The sequence below is a fragment of the Pectinophora gossypiella genome, chromosome 20 (assembly GCF_024362695.1).
Source record: "Pectinophora gossypiella chromosome 20, ilPecGoss1.1, whole genome shotgun sequence".
NCBI classification, from domain to species: domain Eukaryota; kingdom Metazoa; phylum Arthropoda; class Insecta; order Lepidoptera; family Gelechiidae; genus Pectinophora; species Pectinophora gossypiella.
This window is the reverse complement of record NC_065423.1, coordinates 1,905,843-1,928,133: the sequence shown is the minus strand read 5'-3', so window position 1 is coordinate 1,928,133 and position 22,291 is coordinate 1,905,843. Positions and strand designations below refer to the sequence as shown.

The 22,291-nt window shown below is 36.8% G+C and overlaps 2 protein-coding genes across 2 annotated transcripts; one reads left to right on the top strand and one right to left on the bottom strand.

Annotated features, from left to right (window-relative positions):
• Nucleotides 1-690: 690 nt before the first annotated feature.
• Nucleotides 691-4,080, bottom strand: LOC126375888 (uncharacterized). Its single transcript, XM_050022971.1, has 2 exons — nucleotides 3,681-4,080; nucleotides 691-2,005 (listed from the first exon to the last, which is right to left on the bottom strand). The coding sequence occupies exons 1-2, from the start codon at nucleotides 3,865-3,867 to the stop codon at nucleotides 732-734; spliced, it is 1,461 nt and encodes a 486-aa protein (XP_049878928.1). The 5' UTR covers nucleotides 3,868-4,080; the 3' UTR covers nucleotides 691-731.
• Nucleotides 4,081-4,365: 285 nt separating this feature from the next.
• On the top strand, nucleotides 4,366-22,091 carry LOC126375922 (sarcoplasmic calcium-binding protein). Its single transcript, XM_050023019.1, has 6 exons — nucleotides 4,366-4,643; nucleotides 15,856-16,053; nucleotides 16,707-16,868; nucleotides 18,462-18,602; nucleotides 19,197-19,316; nucleotides 21,358-22,091. The coding sequence occupies exons 1-6, from the start codon at nucleotides 4,548-4,550 to the stop codon at nucleotides 21,466-21,468; spliced, it is 828 nt and encodes a 275-aa protein (XP_049878976.1). The 5' UTR covers nucleotides 4,366-4,547; the 3' UTR covers nucleotides 21,469-22,091.
• Nucleotides 22,092-22,291: the final 200 nt, after the last annotated feature.

Here is a 22,291-nt window from a genome sequence, read left to right as displayed (position 1 = left end):
ACTAACCATGTATCTACATAGACAAGGGACTGCGGTAGACAAAGTGATGGTCATAATAGATATATTATTAGATACTTAAGTAAGTACTAGAAAAAAAAAATGTAAGTACAACCTTAGCGAAAAATACTACTTAAAAATATTACTTACTACGTAAACTTACCCTATAACCCGAAGCTGCGTTACTTAATAAGTAAGTAAATACTTACTTAAATATTTTTAATAAGTCGCCTATTACAAGCAAGTTCTTGCTTAAAAGGAGATTCCCAGCCTATATATTGTAATATTCTATTTTTAAACAAAACATTTTTTTAAGAAGTGAAAGCTATAGGTTTGTAATAAATCAATTTAAGGTCCGATTAATATTCTCAGCGATAGTATTGACTAAGTATCATTTATGGGTAAAAGGCTGACATCTAGACTTTCAATACTAATATTCTGTGGTGTGGTATAAGCCGCGCCAATAAAGAAACGAATCGAAAATGGCGTCTAGTACTTGCAAAGACAGATGGTAGGGTCAGCAATACTAGGGTTTAGTTCCCGGGAAATTTCGAAAAAATAGATATTTTTCAATTTTATTAAAAATATTTTTTAAGCAAGATTAATATTCCGGGATCGAAAACCCATTAGTTTCAAGCTTGTTAAGAGATACATAAGTATGTAGAATACATAGGTGTAAATATAAAACAATGCTTTGAGCGAAACATTATTATTTATTTATCAAAATAGACAAATTAATTTTGAGACGTTGATGGCCTTTCACCGGTTTTAGTAGACGTTGATGTCCCTTCACCGGGGTCATCGTAATCAATCTCTTCAATCCCAGACATCTCACTGTCCCTTTCTTCCGCCGAAGTATCAGTTTCACTTGATGAATCGTCGCTGCTATCCATACCCACTCGTATAATGAAATCATCTATTTCCGTTTCATTCGTAACGTCACGTGTCCAGTACGTTTCTTCTACTCTTTTAATATGGTTGATTTGTTTTTTCCAGTCTTCAGCTGTTATTGATGAGATGGCATCTTTTGTTAGTTGTTCAATTTTGTTTTCATGCTGTTCCACATTTTTGTCAGCAACCCTTTGTTTTAACAAATTCCAGATATGCTCAATCGGGTTCAAATCACAGTTATATGGGGGCAATCTTAGGACTTCGTGTCCGTGTGATTTTAATAATTCATCCACTACATACTTTTTCTCTGGCATTTGTTTCTTTAACTCTGTTAGGAGCTCTGCTTTTGTCCATTCCTCTCTGTAGGTTATATTATGTTCCTTCATAAATTTTTTTACATCATCTTTTCGAGTAGCCGTTGTTGGTGCTTTGTCCAATTGCATCGAATGATACGAAGCATTGTCTAGTACTAGAATACATGATGGAGGCAGATTTGGAATTAATTTTTCATTCAAATATTTTAGAAAATTTTGGCCATCCATTTCGTCGTGGTAGTCACCTGTTTTACATTTCGCTTTAAAAACCAGGCCAGCACCACTCACGAAACCATTTTCACTTCCTGCGTGAACTATTACCCACCTTTGGCCAGGGCTGTCATTTTTTCGAACACCCTTATCCCTCGAACTTTGCCAGCATTTGCTTACTGTATAGTGGGCGTGAATCCATGTTTCATCCATATATATCACAGGTTTTTTATCGGGTCCTAATGCATCATTTTCTCTAATGCGTCGCAAATAGCGGGCTCGCCAAGCTTTAATATTGTCTTTTTCTATAAGAATCGATCTGTTTTGACGGCATTTTTTGAACCGATAGCCAAGTTTATTTTTTAAAATCCGCCTCAAAGTTGTTTTAGATCCTTTGAAATTTAAGTCTTTTTTTGCGGATGCCAATATTTTATTTAACGTGGGTACTTCTTTACGCACATCGTAAATAGAATTAACAATATTTCCGATGGCACAGATATCAAAATTGTCAATGGGGACTCTAGTATTATGTAGACCACGTCTCCCTTTGCTGGGTGTCCGAATTCTTGTCTTCTTCTCCTCAGCAAGTTGACCTTAAAAAACAAAAATAATTCTCAGCATTAATAAAAACATTGAACATTGCAGTTATCATCGGATATTAGCCGTAACATATCGAGAATATCTAAGAAGTACCTATTTATAAGCATATTTTATTCCTTATTTTTATAAAAGAAATAATTTGTATTATACATATAAATCTTATTATAAGATTAAAACTTAATTTTCGTTTCCAAAAGAAAGATTTAGTTCAAAAATGGAATGAAAATATTGTGTATATCAGGATCGCGGGTGTATTTCTCAGATCAGCCTAAATATATTGCAGTTATTTGGTACCTTCTGTGTACTTTTACGTACCTCTCCTGAAAATCTGTGTACCTACGTCCATACAATGATATTTTGAATATTAGGTACACCCGCCATCGTGATGTCAGAACCGCGGGTGTACTGTTAACCAATATATGTACCTTAGTACACTGTTTAACTACATTTGGTACCTTTTGTGTACCTCAAGAAACAAGTATTAAACCAATAAACTACGGTATACTTTCTGAGAAATTTCAAAAAAACATTTTTTTTCTCTTTTACGTCGTTACTATTTTACTTAAAAAAAACAGTAATCGAACCCAGAACCTTCACATTAAACATAATAATATACTACTATGCCCATCCCGGGATTCGAACCCAGAACCTCCACATTAAACATCTACTATTATGTCCTTACCGGGAATCGAACCCAGAGCCTCAACATTGTATGTGTACTATTTTTTGGCTACACCAGGATTCGAACCCAGAATCACCGCATTAAACATGTAGGCACAAATGTGGCTTACTGGGAATCGAATCAGAAAAAAAATTGAGGTAGGTACTTTTGTATTGATTGCACAATCACAGTGCAAAAAAAAAAGTTTTTTTGGAATTTCTCAGAAAGTATACCGTATTTTATTGGTTTAATACTTGTTTCTTGAGGTACACAAAAGGTACCAAATGTAGTTAAACAGTGTACTAAGGTACATATATTGGTTAACAGTACACCCGCGGTTCTGACATCACGATGGCGGGTGTACCTAATATTCAAAATATCATTGTATGGACGTAGGTACACAGATTTTCAGGAGAGGTACGTAAAAGTACACAGAAGGTACCAAATAACTGCAATATATTTAGGCTAATCTGAGAAATACACCCGCGATCCTGATATACACAAAATATTTCCCATTAGTTGTTTTTTACAGAAGATAGCCTATATGGGCTATGAGCTTTTGCATGCTAAAAGCTAGGCGAAAATAACTTAAAAAGAAAAACAAAGAACTAGCGATAAACTAGAACTCCGCGCCACAAAAGAAGTCCCGTGGATGAGGTCGTTGCACGTCAAAGGCGGCCATCTTGAGACACGAAAAAGAACTCTATTGCAAAGAAATAAGAAAAGTCAAATTTAGTTCCACAATATGCCGCGGGAATTCTTTCGTTTCAATCTAGGCAACATGGTCTTATTTTATGAATTAGGTATGATCTTAGCCTGCTCCACACTAACTGGACGAATTTAAAAAAAAAATAACATCAATCGTGTAATATTGAGGTTATTTTATTATTTCTCGTAAATTATAGATTTCTTCACAAAAACTATTTAATGTCTATACTTGTGTACAAAATCATGCCGCGGGTTACTAATGACATACCCTTGTTAAATACGAAAAATATATTACATACCTTCTTTTTTTATTTTCACAATAGTGCTAACAGATAAACCCGTGGCCATGGCGGCGCGAGCGTTTGCGTATTGAAACGGATGATACCGTTCCAAATTTTTTTCTTCTTGGAAGTATTTGATGACGTTATAAACAATATCACGTGCATCACTTCGAAGAACCTTGCCTCGTTTTCCAGAAGTCGTCATAATGACCACGTATCAACACGGCACTTAAAAGTTGGGTTAGGAATTTGGAAACAAACAGCGTCGTGAGCGTCGTAGCAGCGGAAGAGCAAAACCAGACTGATTCATTTTTTTTTTGTATACGGTACGCCCGTGTGTGAGTAAAGACAGCAATAGCGTGCGAGTGAGAGAGAACGATGAGTGACGCCATTTTCGATTCGTTTCTTTAATGGCGCGGCTTATATCCTCATAACAAGCGTGTAAGTTATTCCTTTATTATTTGTGTCTTTGCCCCTAAACGAATGGAATGACGCACGTGACTTTTTGCATGCATGTGTGCTTCAAACAAAAGCTTTACGTACCTACATGAACTTATGTAAAAAGCGGTGCGGCGTGCTTTCGATTCAACATTCAATATTTTACATAAAAAACACCCAAAGGCGACTTACACCATTTTGACATTAAGGAGCTTTACCGGTTCAAAACATGCCCCACCACCGCCGTATAAAACTGAACGCCGTTCTAAATTCAAACCAGTCCGTTCGTACACGCCCGTTTACCGCGCGGTTCGATATTTTTTAAAACAAAACTTTTTAATATTTTTGCTTTTAAATAGTTTACTTTTTAATTTTACCTAGTGATTATTTGTGGACTTATGAAAGAAAGTTCGGATACGTGAAGTGTATTTTTTTAATTTGGACAAAATGGCGATCTCACTTGTGCGATTAGGATTAAGAGCGGCTATGAATTTGGAAAGAGCTGCTGTAATATCGGCTTACAATGCACAGACCCAGTTAAAGGTAACTTAAAATGATTAAATATAGTTAAACATACAAGACTTTATATGAAATTATCTAACATCTGTTTCATAAAACAAACTATGAAACTTCTTTAAAGTTTAGCAATAAACTTGCCTATAATGCCACTCCTCAATCTATAAGCCGTATTGTCAATGTGGCATGGCATGGTTACGGCGGCAAAGCGAATGTTAAACTTTTCTTTTTAACACACAATAGGCCCTCGACCATCTTTGAGTACTTACTTAAGTATTTTCACTAAAAGGAGACCATCGTTTTTGATATTACTTAAATATTAATATTCAAGTTCATATAGTGTACTTATATACGGCGTAAGAACGTTATTGTCACGTTTAGGGTGACCACACAACACTTGACAACACTTAGGGTGTATATTTTTGTGTTTAAAAAACTAAATAAGTATAGGTAAATAACATTATTTTTTGTATAGAATAAAGCTTAGGCGAGTGAAGGTAAAACCTGTCTGAAAATGAACATTTATGAGTCGAATAAAAAAAGAAAAAAGAAGAGAAGTGTGTCAGGATCGAAGCAAATGAAATTCTTATGTATGTTACGTGATAATACCTACACTAAATATCTTGTGCCTCTAGTAGCATTAGTCCTAGGTCAGATAATTGAGCAGCGTCAAAGACCGCGTCCGGTATCTGGTAATAAAATAAATCATAGGCCAGGCGTTCAGCTGCTTGTCTGACGGCGACAGGCTGATCCCTTGTCACCATAAGATTCATCATATCTATCTCAGGTCTTCGTATACCAGTGACTGCTAGTTGTCCTCTGATTATTTGTAGCTCTGCCCAGCCCTTTAGGGATTTGTATATGTGGCTAGAAAAAAAAGATTTATAAAACACGCAGAGCATTCTTAGTTCGACTTACATACATACATAAACTCACGCCTATCTCCCGCCGGGGTAATGAAATTCCATTTGTTTCGATCCTGACACTTCTCTTGCTTCCTCTACATTCATCAATCGTTTCATACACGCACGTCGGTTTCTGAAGTCTACTATCTACTCTGGTAGATCGTACTGAACCTTTTCTAAGGACATCTCTGGACTCAAACTAGGTCCTCCAATTAGTCCAGACCATGAGCCGAACGCTCTAACCTGCGGACACTGTTATTAAAAGTTCTACAACTTTTAAAGTGGCTTTTTTCGTTTAATTTTTTTTCTCTTCTTTATCGCTTTATCTCGGCTTCGAGACTGCCCTCAAGATAATGTAGACTTAGTATGGACATTGGACGGCCGAAATTTTTTGAGGATGAGTTTAAGACATCATGTCATGTGTATCATGTGTGTGTTAACGAGAACTGTCGTTCTTATATAAAAACAGGAACGTGAGCATAATCTTGAGGGCAGTGTCAGCTTCGACTAGTATATTAATACTACCAAACCCACCGGAGAACATGCTCAAGTCACACACATGATACACATGACATGATGTCTTATACTCATCATCAATAAATTTCGGCCGTCCAATGTCCATACTAAGTCTACATCATTATTTATCAGTACCAAGGTAGAATTTACATACAATTGGACATTACGAAGCGATAAACAAACAGTGTTGTCAACAATTATGTATGCGATATTCGCACTTACAATTTAGGCCACAAATACGTGTTTAGCCTGAAAGTTTTAAAATTCAGTCGAGCAAAGGAAACGATAAGAGGTCAACAGTTATCATCATGTTCACGATATACTATAGTGTTTAAATATAATTAGTTTACAGTAAGCAATAACGAGGAGCTCGGTGGCGCAGCGGTAAACGCGCTCGGTCTGCGATTGTTGAAGTTAAGCAACTTTCGCAAAGGCCGGTCATAGGATGGGTGACCACAAAAAAAAAACATCTCGAGCTCCTCCGTGCTTCGGAAGACATCGTTAAGCCGTTTGTCCCGGCTGCATTAACAGTCGTTAATAACCATCAATCCGCACTGGGCCCGCGTGATGGTTTAAGGCCCGATCTCCCTATCCATCCATAGGGAAGGCCCGTGCCCCAGCAGTGGGAACGTTAATGGGCTGATGGTGAAGCAATAACAATTATTAAATAATAATACGGCTTACCACGCTGGTCTAACAGAAAGCTCGGTGAGGTGTGGGTTTTACTTAGTTCATTTTGCAATGGATGTCCCTCTGAAAGTACACCCCAATAGGACCGTGCACTGGAATGAAGATAAATTATAAAGTTGTGAGAAGCAGTATTAGTTTTAGGCGGATGAGACGTTCGTTATGTCAAAATTGTCGATTCAAAGTGTAACTATGTTACTTACTGAATAAAGATACTTTTGAATTTGAATTTCGGAGGTATGTGACCTAAACTGTACTGGGCTGGTTTTCTCTTCGCGGGTTGGGTCAGACACGCAGTCGCTTGTTTAAAAAATTGGACCTGTCAAATCTTCAGGTTAGGTAAGCGGACCCCGTGAATACGAGATAATGCTAGGGAGATAATGATGAAATATTTTCTAGTGGTAGTAGGGAAGCATAAGTATCACGCACGTAGATGTGCACTTACATAATATATCATAACATATTATATACTTATTGCACAAATAGGAAAATCACCATCACTACATAGAATAAAACAAAGTCGCTTTTTCCGTCCCTATATCCCTATGTACGCTTAAATCTTTTAAACTACGCAACGGATTTTGATGCGGTTTTTTTAATAGATAGAGTGATTCAAGAGGAAGGTTTATATTTGTATAATAACATCCACGAAATAGTGGAGTCGTAAATATTTTTTTTTAATACATTTTTTTATGTTCCCGTGATCATGGCACTTGCAACAGTGTCGAAATATCGGGAGTCTCATATCCCTATTTTAAACGCGGTAAGAACCCGTTATTAGATATGTGTTTTAATTATAGTTTCATTTCTTCCTCCGCGAAGCCGGGGCGGGTCGCTAGTACAAAATAAAAGAGAATTACAAAGAGTACGATAGGCGGCTTTATTTCTAAGTAGCAATCGCTTTTTAAATTTAGGGGACACTTATATATTATATCCGAAAAAGTAAGATGATTCCGTGCTTCGGAGGGCACGTTAAGCCGTTGGTCCCGGCTATTAGCCGTAAAAACACCTCCACCAACCCGCATTGGAGCAGCGTGGTGGAGTATGCTCCATACCCCCTCCGGTTGATTGAGGGGAGGCCTGTGCCCAGCAGTGGGACGTATATAGGCAGTTTATGTTATGTATGTTATATATTATATAGCGTGATAGTGTAGAATGGGAATACTATCTCACTTATCTATGAGCCTAATCATTTAATTATTTATTTATTTACATGCCTTGTATACCTACTTGTTTATCTATCTATACTGTTCAGTGCTGTGCTGTTCCTGGAAATGTTCGCGTTGTAACAACTGTTTAATATTAAGGACACTGGCTGGTTTTCTTTTTCAAATTGTTCTTTCTTGTACTCTGGTCTTATCTGCCTAAAAGTAGGTAATAAAGCTCATTTTACATAAGTATTGCGCCTTTTTACCGATCCTGGCCTAGCCGAGAACTAAATCCTAGCCTAATCGGTCATCGACTGAGGTTATCAGTAGAATAATATTGTAAACAAACAGTAATTTGTTATTAGCTAATATTATGACTTTATTTTTATCTTTTTGTTTTTATGTTATTAACTATGTAAATTATTATGATCAGTTATTAATATATATTGATCTATAATCATACCCATTATCCTTATCAGGGTATACAGCATTCAGGGTATTCGATTGACGATTCGCCAGTCTATATAGACTATAGACAGTCGATATCGAAGGCTCTAACCATAACCATCGTTTTATAGGAGATTTGTATTCAATGCCACATCGAAACGCCATTGTGAATATTACTGACTGTACCTACTTATACGGAAAAACTTACTTACCTATTTAGTGGAACAAAAAAATAACCTTGGCATAGGGATACCATACCAAATCTCGGGTACCTATATTTTATTACAGTTTGGTGGAACTTAGCCATAAGATTAATTTTAAGACCAATTATATACCCAAATTCATACAATAAATAATTTGATTAAAAACCCTATTTTGATTAAGGTCCCTAAGGGGTAATTAAATTGTAATTGTAATATATATAGGAACGTGACAAGTGCATGGATGGGTACCAAATTGATATATATGTATATAAATATAAAAAATAATAATAATATGGTTGGCTTCGGCCCCACACACGCCTTCCAAAAGTCCGGGACTCCATAAGCCCGAGATATGGAAATGACAAACATAATAATTTAAATTTGGTATAACATTAATTAATGATTAACTATATGTAAATCAAGTACTTCATTTCGCTAACCTAAGCTTTGCTTTATAGCTGTCCCAGTTATGAAACTTGTTTGCAATATAACCCACTTATTAGGTAAGTACATAATATATATTAGATCTTCGTTGATATTAATATATGGTGATATGGTGATCATATCAGAAATCAGAATCGTTTATTCATCGTAATTATCATGGATAAACTTGTTGAAGGTCAATGTAAAATTTTTGAATTTACGTAAAGATGTAAAGGCCTGTGATGATGATGATGGCCGAGGAGAAGAAATGACAACTTTATTATATATAACTATAGTGTAATATGGGTAACGGTAAATAATTAGTCGATTTAAAAGAAAAAGAAACAGCCCTGCCAATGATAAATACTTTCTTTACAAAGAATGAAAAAAGAAGAAGAAGTAAAAGAAAAGTAAGGGAAGAAGTTTCTTTCTTTTTTTCTTTCAGGGCTGTTTCTTTTTCTTTCAAATCGACTAATTATTTACCGTTACCCATATTATACTATAGTTATATATAATAAAGTTACCTACTTATATATAATTTAGTTATTGGTTGCTTGGAATGTTACAATTTTATATACGGGGTTTTAGTGACATCGTAACGAAAACTTTGAGAGATCATTCAGAGCAGGATTCTGAGTTGATATCAAGTAGAATTTTAGTGTTTTTAAAGTATTTTCAATTCCATACTTTTGCGACGGAAAACTCCACTTAATATCAACGAATACTAAGGGAGTATCCGTTTACTCAGTATCTACCAACAATGCGGGTTTATCATTTGTAAAGGTACAAAACTTAAAAATCTAATACAAATTAATAAATTAAGTCACATTGTCGTTCATATCTGATATTTTCGCTTCTTAATATACGTAACAACTTACTTAAATCAATAAAGAAATTCAAAAGATCGTTTTGTGGTTACAACTGGTTAAACAGTTATTGAAATGTAGAAAAAATAATATAATATATTATGAAGTATAATGACTCATTGTTATTGTACCTATTCAGTTTAATACGTTTTAAACTTAAAATACATATAGCTACATAGATAGACTCACGCCTATTTCCCACCGGGGTAAGCAGAGACTATGGAATTCCATTTGCTTCGATCCTGACACACCTCTCTTGCTTCCTCCACATTCATCAATCGTTTCATACACGCACGCCGGTTCAGAGTAGATCGTGCTGAACCTTTTCTAAGAACATCTCCAATTTGGTCAATGTACGTCCTTCTAGGTCTTCCTCTACCAGCCCTACCACCAACCTTCGCTAAATAAATAAATACAAATAAATACTGCTGCTTTGTATATAAATACTGCTTTCGTAATCATATTATCCTTCATCCGCTCTACCTATGTGTCCAAACCAACTTCAAATTCCTGTCTTAAAATATAGTTAATGATAATAATTACGAAATAGTTTTATACTGGGTGATAGCTCTAACCTCAACGCCTCATTTTTCCCTCTATGTCCGGCCAAATGGGTAATTTCCTAGGTCAAAGATAAATTATGAAATTCTGATTACTAAATAAACATAGATCTAAAGTTGATAAAAAACGTTTTCTTTCTTCTATTTAACTTATGAATTTTAATAAATTAAATGGCTGGATCACATCATTTCATTATTCTTTATTCTATAACATTAGTTATGATTAAAAACTACGAGACATGCGCGATGCGTCATATTCTACATTTGAATCATTGGTCTGTACATATCATGACTATCACGCTGATAAGACCGTGTTGATACCGTGTTGGAGATGATAAAACTTGACCGAAATGACCGTTTACACGAGACTAATAGGTAATACAATCAACTTAGAGGTCATTAAATTGACAATATGACAGATAGTGCGAACGAGACTCTTTTTTTTCACGTGACTTATTGTAGATTTGCCGCAGATGGCATTAACTACTTGGTCGGACAAATGGGGAGCGCTGAAGGTTTTCACGCGGTACAACGTTTAAGACAACAGGCTCCTGGGTCTGTTAAAAATAATTTCTTTTCTGCTTTGTTTCTTTTTAAATGTAATGTGTAACTGAGTCCAATACAAGTTAGGTCACATACCTCCAAAACACATTTCTCGGGAATGTGTTTCCTCACGATGTTTTCCTTCACCGCTGCGCCGAGCACGTGCATTAAAGCTTTTAAGAACCAAACATGAATTCGAAAACAAATCCAAAATTGGTTTAGGCGCGTGTTCTGTGGGATGTCTGAAAAAAATAAAACAAAAAAGCACATATTCCATCGCTGAAAAGATCAAAATAAAAAACACAAACAGGTACCTACGTACTTCTTAAAAACTTAAAATACACACAAAGAAAACCAAACCACGAAAGGCGGCACCATAAGATGTTCATAAATATCTTCTGTACTTAATAGGTATCATCGTAAAATTCCACCAAAAGCTACCTGTATCCTTTTTTGTATCTTTTTCAATCCACCTGTTACCCCTTACTTACCATCAAGGTCGTCTGGTCAATTTCGAAAGGTTTTTTTTTACATTCTTTAGACGCTAGCAATCGTGGCCAATGTTGTTAATAATATAAAGAACAAGGGTTAAAAAGGTCACTTTGAAGCAATTCATATAAGAAAGCATTATCGCTTTGACATTTGCACATGTAAAAGTAAGTGCGCAATGCACACAAATGTCAAATAATATAATAATATAATATTTAGATGAATTGCTGGGATGTGGCGTTTTTAACCACCCAGGAATACACAATATGCCTACTTATTTACCTAATCTTCATTATTATTATTTCCATAGTGTTACGCCATTTTTTCATTACATAGAATCACGCCTGTATCCCAGAAGGGGTAGGCAGAGCTGTATAGTATACAACCACTTCTCGCTATGTTCTTCTCCTATCGTATGGATTGTGAGGTGGATTACTCTTATAGACCCTGGTGTAAGGGAGCTGCCAGCCTCGCTATGTTTAAGTCCCATGTAATAGGGGGGCGAGCCTATTGCCGTTATCCTGTGTTAGCAAACTCTACAATAAAACGTAAATATTAGTAACATACCCAGTTTTAATCAGTAAAATGTTGAGTACTTACTACAAATATCACTCTTATTACGGAAACCAAATATTATTACTACAAATTATAATAAGAAATATTAAACAAAAGAATACAGCAATTAGTCTTTCAGTTTTTGCTTCTCTCCACAATCATCGTCTTCACTTGTTTTTCTTTCCTCGTAGTCGCAGACGGAACACCCGCCAAAACGTTTTTCTCTTAAAAAGTGACGTAACGTTCCTTTTTTGAAATTGCCAACACCTGGGGCCTGTTTAATAAAACTTACAATTATTGTAAATTACAAAGACAATTTGATGTACATTGCGGAGTGTGTGATCACGAATATTTTGCAGTTTCATATTAGCTACGTAATGAACACCGAATTGGCATGGTAATTTACAATTGTAAGTTTTATAAAACAGGCCCCTGGCAATATTTTAATTCGACATTTGCGCATAAACCTAAAAATAAATCGGCAATGGTGCTGATCCCAGTACAGTCATGAGCAATATCATGTACCTAACATGTAATTTAGAATCCTGTCGCACTATCATATTTGGTTGTTTATGGTATGGATTTAGGACAATTTAGGATGGTTAATGAAGGGGACGGAAGAAGGGTTTTTTTTAAATAGTTGTCTATTATTAGATTGGGGTCGGAATATAATGTCTGTTACAAAAAAAAAAAAAAACAAGAAGTAGTTGTGTCATACAAAGAGGATAAGAACCCTTGGCCGGAGAATCCAACTCTCGCTTAGCCATTCGTACTTTAGGAAGTAATTTCACCTTTACTTAAAGAGCACCAGGGACCGGTTTGGCAAGTATCCTTTTATTCAATATATTGATACTAATGTTGTTGTTGTTTAAATTCGCCTTATTATAAGGCAGGCAAAGATCTGAGGACTATACAGCCTTGACTTTAGTAATGTAATATTCAAAGAAAGAAAGAAAGAAGTTCAAGTGGTTTTCAATATCCAATTTAGGCCAGTGTCTTGTCCTAAAAGGCAAGAAATTTTGAAAGTGTCTGGGTGTTGTTTTGCTAAATTCGAAAGTTGGTTTTATACATCATGGAAACTTCCAAATGTGATTTAAGAACTGTGTTTAGATTTGTCTAGAATTTGTTTACTATTCCGAATAACTTTCTTCGGTCTAGAAAAGCGCTGTTGTTTTGTTTTTTATAAGTTACATAATACATTAAAAGAAGCGTAAAAGGATGATTTTGGAAGATTTAGTAAGAAATATTATAATTTTCGGAATTTAGACTTTTGATAGCATTGATAGGTAGATATTACTTATATCTTAGACTTAACATCCTGAGCATGTCCAAAAAAGTCGACCAAAGGGATTAGGTATGTGCAACACAAAATATATTTTTTAATAAATAAAATTAGAAAAAAATAGGTAATTAATATTATAATGTTACTTTTTTAAGTAAATACATTTAAAATTGTTTTGGATAGCACCTGTAGTAGCAGTTGTTAGCAATTGGTCTCGGCTATTAGCCGAACAACTCCACCAACTCGCTGTGGAGCAGCGCGGTGGAGTATGCTCCATACCCGCGAATATGATTGAGGGGAGGCCTGTGCCCAGCAGTGGGATGTACACAGGCTGTTTAAAATGCTCAGTGCAGGCTGATCAGCCGATTGTCCGAAAGTAAGATAATCCGTGCTTCGGAAGGCACGTTAAGCAGTCGTAACCGGCTACTATACGTAGACTACACTGTTAACCGTCGCGAACAACGTTTAATCTCTTAAGTATAGTCATTACATTACGACGTCAGGGGCCTTTGGCGGCTCAATAATAACTCTGGACACCAGGGTTGATAAGCTCGGTCATTGTTCTCACCAGCCACACGATAGACGAACTCTTTAGACAAACGTTACAGGATAAAGTTATCCTGAAAATTCGCAAGTTCGTTTCACTCAAAATAACGACAGCGTTTCATTTAAACTTGCAATAAATTGACTTTCAGTAGAATCAATGAATTTACCATCAACTGAATAAATAGCATGCTAATAAAGGTTACGGACATGTCACGGTACGAACGCAGTAAACACAGCATCAAGCCTTGAACTAAATCACTAATATAGCTGATATAATTCGCAAAACACGAAATTCAAGGTTACTGAAAGGAAATCGGATCCTACCCACATGTTATGTTATGAAGAGTAATGAAATGACTGATAGCTTGTATTGTTGACAATTTTTTTAATTAAAAATTGACATCAAGATGACATCATAATCTCCCGATCCGCGGAGGTCGGTGTTGCTCTATGCAAGGGTATAATGTAATGAGGTTATCCCGTGTTCACGGGGTCCGCTTACCTAACCTGAAGATTTGATAGATCCGGTTTTATACAGAAGCGACTGCCTGTCTGACCTACCAACCCGCGAAGGGAATACCAGCCCGGTATAGTATACCCAGGTCTCCTACCTCCGAAACGCATAACAATGTATTACCAATTAAAATAATAATTCACTAAGTATTCATTGCCCAATTAGCGTAGGTAGGTACCTACATACATACATAAAATCACGCCTAATTGCCTTTGGGGTAGGCAGACACCAAGAAATTCCACTTACGAGCCTGAAAACCATTTTTCACTTCTCGCCAGTTCGTACTAAACCAAATCCAGTTTATGTTGTAATTTATATAACGTAAACTGGATTTGGTTAATTAATTTTAGGAAATTTTCGCCTAAAATCAAATCTAGGTATTTATACCTATCCAAAGGGTCAAAAATTCATAATAAAGTACCGAAGTTAACTGTTTAAGTACTTACATAAGTAATCAATATGCAAGCAATGCAGCATACATTCTTGTTGCACTCACAACATACGTATGAATGTATGGCTGTGTGTATGTATTGTATGTGTGTGGGTGTATAATGCGGTTATTGCACTCAAGTTATCGCGTTGCAGCGACAGATGTTGCTAACTTAGTAAGATTGTTCTTGGATAATTATATTGCGTTTAGCCGGGGTTCAAAGTAGGTCAGTTTATGAATATTTACTCGTCTCCGAGCTTGTAACGGAACGTAATAACTTAGAAATATCAGTAATACAGAATGTATTGAGGTAGGTAAAATGGCACTGTTACCTACTTGAAAAAAAAATATATAAAAAAAATTTTCCATACAATGTGCCGTCTTTTCTCATGGGTGCCAGCGAGTGAGTGAGACACACAGTCCAAACGCACTTCCTTACTCCTTACAAGACATTAAGTAAGACGTACTATATACATAAATAGCCTATACATATACGTCCCACTGCTGGACACAGGCCTCCCCTCAATCAACCGGAGGGGGTATGGAGCATACTCCTCCAAGCTGCTCCACTGCGGGACGAAGTAAGACGTATAAGACATTTATTTTATTTTATTTTCTTTGCGGAGCTTACACCCATACACACAATGTTACATACTAACTTACTTAATATCTAAAAGCCATTATCAAGCTTCCACAGATAGTAAGAAAACACAAAATATACATTTTTACAATAATATGGTTCAAAGATCCTATTAAATATATGGAAGAAATCCTTAAGAATTAAAATATCTACTTAAACAACAGAGGAAACAAAGTTTCTAACAAGTACTTTTAGATTTTTATTTTCCAATAAACACCTAATCGAAAAACAAGTACTTAGGTAAATATTATTTTTAGACATGTCCTTAGAAAATGTTTAGTACGATCTTCTCTGAACCGGCGTGCCTATATGAAACGATTGATGAATTTGAAGGAAACAAAAGAAGTGTGTCAGGATCGAAGCAAAATGGAATTCCGTAGTCTTTCCTTACGAAATAGACGTGAAGTTGAAAAATTCTATCAAAAAAGTTACTTTACCCCGATTGTCATCAGATCGGCTCTAAGCCCAAAATCTCTTCATTCCAGCTGATCCACACACAACCAACCTGCAACGGAACTGTCTGCTACATCCAGGAGAAGTCTCGTGAGGACCTGGTGGAGAGGACCAGTAATGCCATCAGGCGGTACAGCAAGCACCACGGCAGACACGAAGACAGGAGGAAAGAGCAGTCAGACAGTGACAGTGATTCGGATTCTGACACTGAATGCAAGGGCTTGGATCGGGTGAGTGGGATATCATATTTTTCTGAACAATATAATGATATGAGAGCCGTGGTTGCCCAGTTACACAGACGGCCTTGTTGATAAACAGCAATAGCCACCTTCGGGGACGATATCTACCTAAACCACATCCTGGACACTTTATACAAACAACCTCATTTTACACAGACACCACACATTGACGTTATGGTACACGCGCATCTGTGTGTGTGACGTCTGACATCATACGATTGAAGACTTGAGAAGACTATCATCTTGTAATTTACTCTAATTAACTCTACTTCATCAATACTAAGTAATAAGCAATAGTTAAAACTTATTGTCTATTGTATTGATACATTTCGTTACATTTTTCTCTTTCTTGTATTAATTATTGTAATAGTGTGAGGTTCGATCTGCTTCCTCTTTACTTATTTAGTAAAATGCGGTCAACGCCGCTGGTGGTACAATTACCAAGTCAAATATTGTAATATTAATTATTAAACCATATTGTATCATTGTTGGTTGATCCAAATAAATAAAAAAAAAAGACGCTGGTAGGGAGCGGAGAGTTGCCGTTCTATACGTAGTATTATTTCTTATTCTACGGTAAAACTACTAATTTATATTTGACGACTTTCATATTGATAACTGACCTTTCATCTCTTTCCTTCCAGTCGGACTTCTGGCGACGGAAGATGCGTACGGTGCACAATATCCTGGACGTAGACAAGGACGGCTTGATCTCGTTCAACGACTTCCAGCTGTTCGCCGAGCGGTTCGTCGCACTGGGACATCTTAACGAACAACAAGCCAAGGAGTTTAGTAATATTATCAGAGTAAGTATTGTCATTATGGCCCTGTGGTACACCGGCTTGCTTCTTAATCGGTTAGCGCCAGTGTATTTATTTATTTTTCTTTATTAAGGAAACAAACAGCTTACACAATAGACACTTAAAGATATAAACTAGAAAAAAAAGAAGACTGACCCAAAAGTGGTCCAAATGTCCACCACTAACGACACCTATTTAAAAAGAAAGAAGAAAGAGTCTATTATTATTTTTATTTTTGTGTGATACTCAGTTTACTTTTTAATTTTGAAATTGTATTATTTTTATATTTTTTTAGTGTTTTATTATTGTATTTATATTTTTTTAGTGTTTTCTATGTTATGCATAGTCTTATTTTTCTTTTCATTTCTTTTTTCATTCATTGTTTACTTTTGTTGTATTAGTTTTTACATTGTTTTCTCGTCATACAGCGCATTGGCCACACCATTATAATGACAACACATCACAAGACAAATAACGCACACATGAAATATTTTCTTTATAGCAACATGGAAAAGGAACACAGAAACTTATACCTAAATTAAATGTGATGTCATGTCGGCTTACCCATGTGTAGTGGATGGTGTACCGTATAAAAGGTCCTCACTCAGCTTATGCCGCGGCGTGAGCCGCGACGCTGCTATTTTGTGAAACCTTTTTTTTTTGACGTGACTTATTGTAGATTTGCCGCAGATGGCATTAACTACTTGGCCGGAATAAATTCTGTGAGACCGAAATAGGTCACTAAATACTGAGTAATGAATACCAAACCGCAGGCAAACATGTGCTGTCTGGATAAAGTTAGAGATATATGACGGATCACAAATATTTTCTTTACTAACAGCATATTTTTGAGTGCAAATCGGTATTTACTACTCAGTATTTAGTGGTCTATTTCGGTAAATAGGTCTCGTTAGACGGTGGAAATTTGAACCAAGTCCCATACATCATCATCATCATCATCAATTTAAGAGACACGCTCTTGTCGGTGCAGCATTTTCCATGCTACTTTTTAGGGAAAAATAGGGCAGTGGTCCCATACAAAATTCCCTTTAAGGACTAGGCTCTTCTCGGTAGTCCTTCTTCTATCGTATAAGTTGTGAGGTGGATTACCAACCCCATCAACCTTGGTGTCATGGTTACTATTGAGCCACCAAAGGCCCCTGACATGGCTCATATAACGACTACTAACTTACATCAGTAATTAGTAGCCTTCCGAAGCACGGATCGTCTTACTTTCGGTCAATCAGGTGATCAGCCAGTAATGTCCTAACTAAACTAGGGATCACAAAGTGATTTTCGTGATGTGTCCCCACCGGGATTTTGCAAACGTTCAACAACTGGTGACATATGCCGTAGAGTTTTTACTAACGCTTCTGTAAAATATCGGGTCATTAGTTTAGAAGATAGGTGGTAACATTACTTTGCACAAACGCAGACACAAACATCTCTCACCCTAAACGCATATACCTGCTCCGTTCCGTCGTGGGTAAAAACCGGACTTATCAAATCTGTAGACTAGGTAAGCGGACCCTGTGAAAACGGGATAACGCTAGGGAGATGATGTAAAAAGTATTTATAGAATCCTCCCCACGTTTCCAGTTAACCTGGGAGGAGCAGTGGGGCGCGATAGACCCCTACAACTTCGTGACAGTGGAGCAGTACCTCGAGGACATGAACCACGTGCTCAACGATAAGACCTTGAAGAAGAAGGCCCATCGCTGGCTGCCTTACTTGTTTAAGGTGAGAATTTCACATAAGTGCAGAAACTTACACCTATATCCCATATGCTTCGATCCTGATCCATTTTCTTGCTTCCTTCACTTTCACTAATCGTTGAAATTTTGTATACTTAGAACACACTCTTGGAATTCGGTAATGCAGATACAAAATTTAAATGTACCTTGTAGGTACTGCCTACTCACATTAGACTCGACAGATGAGGTCCGATTTACCGACGTGACTTATTGTACAAATGGCAATAACTTGGCCGGACAAAGCGGGGTGCTGAGGGCTTTCACCCGATACAAAATTTACCACCATATAGACCTGAGGTTGTCCAGTTGAGTGCGAACCTTGGCTCAAGGCGTCGCCGTGTGTCAGGATTGAAAGAATCTATCGACCTTAGTGGGCTGCGCGCTCCACAAAAATCTGTATCTGAGTATTAATGTGATTATTTTATCTTCTATCGTGTGGGTTAGGTATGTGAGGTGGAGTACCAACCTCATCAAACCTGGTGTCAGGGTTACTATTGAGCCGCCATAGGCTCATGACATGGCTCGTGTAACGACTACTTACTTACATCAGGAAGTAGTAACCGTATTATTTTGTTATCAGGCGGTGGACAAGGATAACTCCGGCTTCATATCTGTGCATGAGTTCAAGCTGTTCTTCCAGTGCCTGGGTCTCGATAACGAACATGCAGCTGTAGCCTTCGCTGTCATCGATAAGAACGGGGTACGTTTATGTTTTTAAATTACATAATTCAATTTACAAAATGAGGATATTAAGTACTTTATAAATAACAAGGAGGAATCTTTCAAAGGAAGAGAAAGAATTGGCCTTTGATAGACAATAATGGAGAATGCTACACCGAAAAGAGCGTGGCTCTTAAACTAACATAACATCAACTGTTTTAAGACAGTAGTTAAACAGAAACTTTGCTAAAAAGGCTAGGTTAGTGATTATTTAGAAGATATGAATGCATGGGATTACCCGTCTGAGAACTGATATTAGGTAACTAAATTACTCAATTGTATAACAATATTTTATGTTTTAAAGAACGTCTAGGGCCCTGTGCCGAGGTTTTTCTTGCAGCTTCTTTTCCCCGGGTATACAGGGTGTGAGAAGCTGCAATAGTTTTAGGCGGATAAGACGTTCGTTATGTAAAAATTTACGATTCAAAGTGTAACTATGTTACCAACTGAATAAAAATATTTTTGAATTTGAATTCGATGATAAATGATGTTATATCAAGAAAGATTGTCTGTATGCAGTTACAACTATACAATAAATAAATACAAATAAATATAAAATAAAATAGTTCATTTAATACTACGGCGGACAATCAGGCCAGCTTTGCTTTCGTATACAGGGTGTTAGTGACATCGTAACGAAAACTTTGAGCGATGATTCAGACCATTGTTCCGAGTTGATATCAAAAGAAATCCACTTGATATTAACCCAGAACCATGGTCTGAATCATCCCCTTCAGTATTCGTTACGATGTCACTAACACCATGTATATGTCGTGTGTGGATTTTTAATCTGGGCAGATCATAATATATTTTTTTACCTTTAATGGGTAGACTTGCCCGAAGGCATTGACGAGGCCTAAGATGAAGCTAACTCGCCCAGAAGGTGCCTGTTCAGTCTGGCCTTGAAAGCACCCGGGTTATATGCGTTCGGAAATACAGAAGACGGCAAAGAATTCCACTCCTTTATGCCGTCATGTCGTCATTTCGCCGATGTAATGAATTGCCCAATATAAAGTAGGGCATCTAAAGGAGCAATGTATTTAAGGGATTTTTGTTTTTATAGCACACACGTGCTTATGGGAACTCACAAAGAGAAAACATGATACATACTTTATTTTTTATTCTAACCTTAAGTATTTACGTATACATCTTTGCGATAATATTTGTCTATGTACACTTTAATTCTATTAAAATAATTTGGTATATATTATAATGTATATATACCATTAGACGGTGGTTAGAGCGTTAGGCTCACGATCTGGAGGTCCGGGTTCGATTCCCGATGGGGACATTGTCGAAATCACTTTGTGAGACTGTCCTTTGTTTGGTAAGGACTTTTCAGGCTTGAATCACCTGATTGTCCGAAAAAGTAAGATGATTCCGTGCTTCGGAGGGCACGCTAAGCCCTTGGTCCCGGTTATTAGCCGTAAAAACACCTCCACCAACCCGCATTGGAGCAGCGTGGTGGAGTATGCTCCATACCCCCTCCAGTTGATTGAGGGAAGGCCTGTGCCCAGCAGTGGGACGTATATAGGCAGTTTATGTATGTTATGTTATATATACCATTAATACATGTTTATGGAACACGATGTTCGTGCGTCACCCAACAGGGTCCACATAATATCAGCGTCGTGGTTTACGCCGCGACTTGTGCTGAGCCCTTTTATCTCAGGACGTCCACCACCACCTTATGATCATTTCGACAAACATCCTGCTTTTTTGTAATTGTTTTAGTGGAAAGATATGATGTTGTTGTCTTTTTTTGTATGTGGCGTTCTTTTATAATAAACTTTTTCTATTCTATTCTATTCTACATAGATAGATCGAATAATTTCGCATGGACAGAAGGTGGACCCGGTGGTGAAATGGTTAATACGCTCGTCCCGGCTTGAATAAAAAATAAAATAAATAAAAATTTGTCGATTTGCCCTACAAGTCACTTGGCCACACTCAGATATGGTTGGCCCTCAAGTAAGTTCCATAGAAAAAGTTATTAAAAATGCATTTGTTCTTTGTTACAGGATGGAAAACTATCCCTGAAAGAGTTCGTGAAGCTTGGCAAGGAGTTCTTCTTCAAAGAAGACGAGACCAGAGCTTCCAGAATGTTCTGGGGCCCCCTGATTGAGTACTAGAGGCTTTACCACAAGACATAGAATAAGGAATAAGTATAGAACGGCAACTCTCCGCTCGCCACCAGCTGCTAGGTTTACCTCACCCGCTTCAGTCTTACTTTAGTCTTCAATCGTATGGGCGTCAGTCATCACACACACACAGATGCACATGTACGATACTGTCAATATGTAGTATCTGTGTGAAACAAGGTTGTTTGTATGAAGTATCCGGTGTGTGCCCTAGTCAAATGTGATAAGTACCTACTTTTTACAAAACATTAATACGAAAATTTTCTATTGAATAAGCCTTATTTTATTTGAAAAGAAAAAAAATAGCGGGCCAGCGCGGGCAATTTACGTGAGACGAAAGATTCGAATCAAACGAAAAAACGTCGGCGTCTAATTTCAAATTTTGATCATATACTTAAACTGAGACCAAGAAAAGCTTACATGGAACACATTAAAGAGAAGGCGAACGTCGTGTCTTATAAGGAAGTGAAGGAATTGGTCTTTGATAGACAAGAATGGAGAAACACCGACAAGAGCGTGGCTCTTAAATTAGTGATGACTTAAACTGATAAAGACAGCGGTTCGTGCGTAGCCTTCACGATTCAAGACTGAACTATGTTCGGTAAATTTAGCTCAGACGCACAGTGATCAATTTCGAACATTTAGGGGGACGAAATTATTAAATATTGTAATCGTGAATCAAAAGTATATTTATAACAGTAAATAGTAAAAAAAAAGGTTTTCACATAATTTAACTAGGTAATTAATATTTTGTACCCTTTTTTAATCACTCCTCATCTAACACAATTTCTGGTTCTTGTAAAAGATTTAGTAC

Coding starts and splice junctions, on each gene's coding strand:
- LOC126375888 (XM_050022971.1), bottom strand. CDS start 3,867: ATGACGACTTCTGGAAAACGAGGCAAGGTTCTTCGAAGTGATGCACGT. Junction 2,006..3,680: donor TGTGAAAATAAAAAAAGAAG/GTATGTAATATA, acceptor TTGTTTTTTAAG/GTCAACTTGCTGAGGAGAAG.
- LOC126375922 (XM_050023019.1), top strand. CDS start 4,548: ATGGCGATCTCACTTGTGCGATTAGGATTAAGAGCGGCTATGAATTTG. Junction 16,869..18,461: donor AGTTTAGTAATATTATCAGA/GTAAGTATTGTC, acceptor CCACGTTTCCAG/TTAACCTGGGAGGAGCAGTG. Junction 18,603..19,196: donor GGCTGCCTTACTTGTTTAAG/GTGAGAATTTCA, acceptor TTTTGTTATCAG/GCGGTGGACAAGGATAACTC.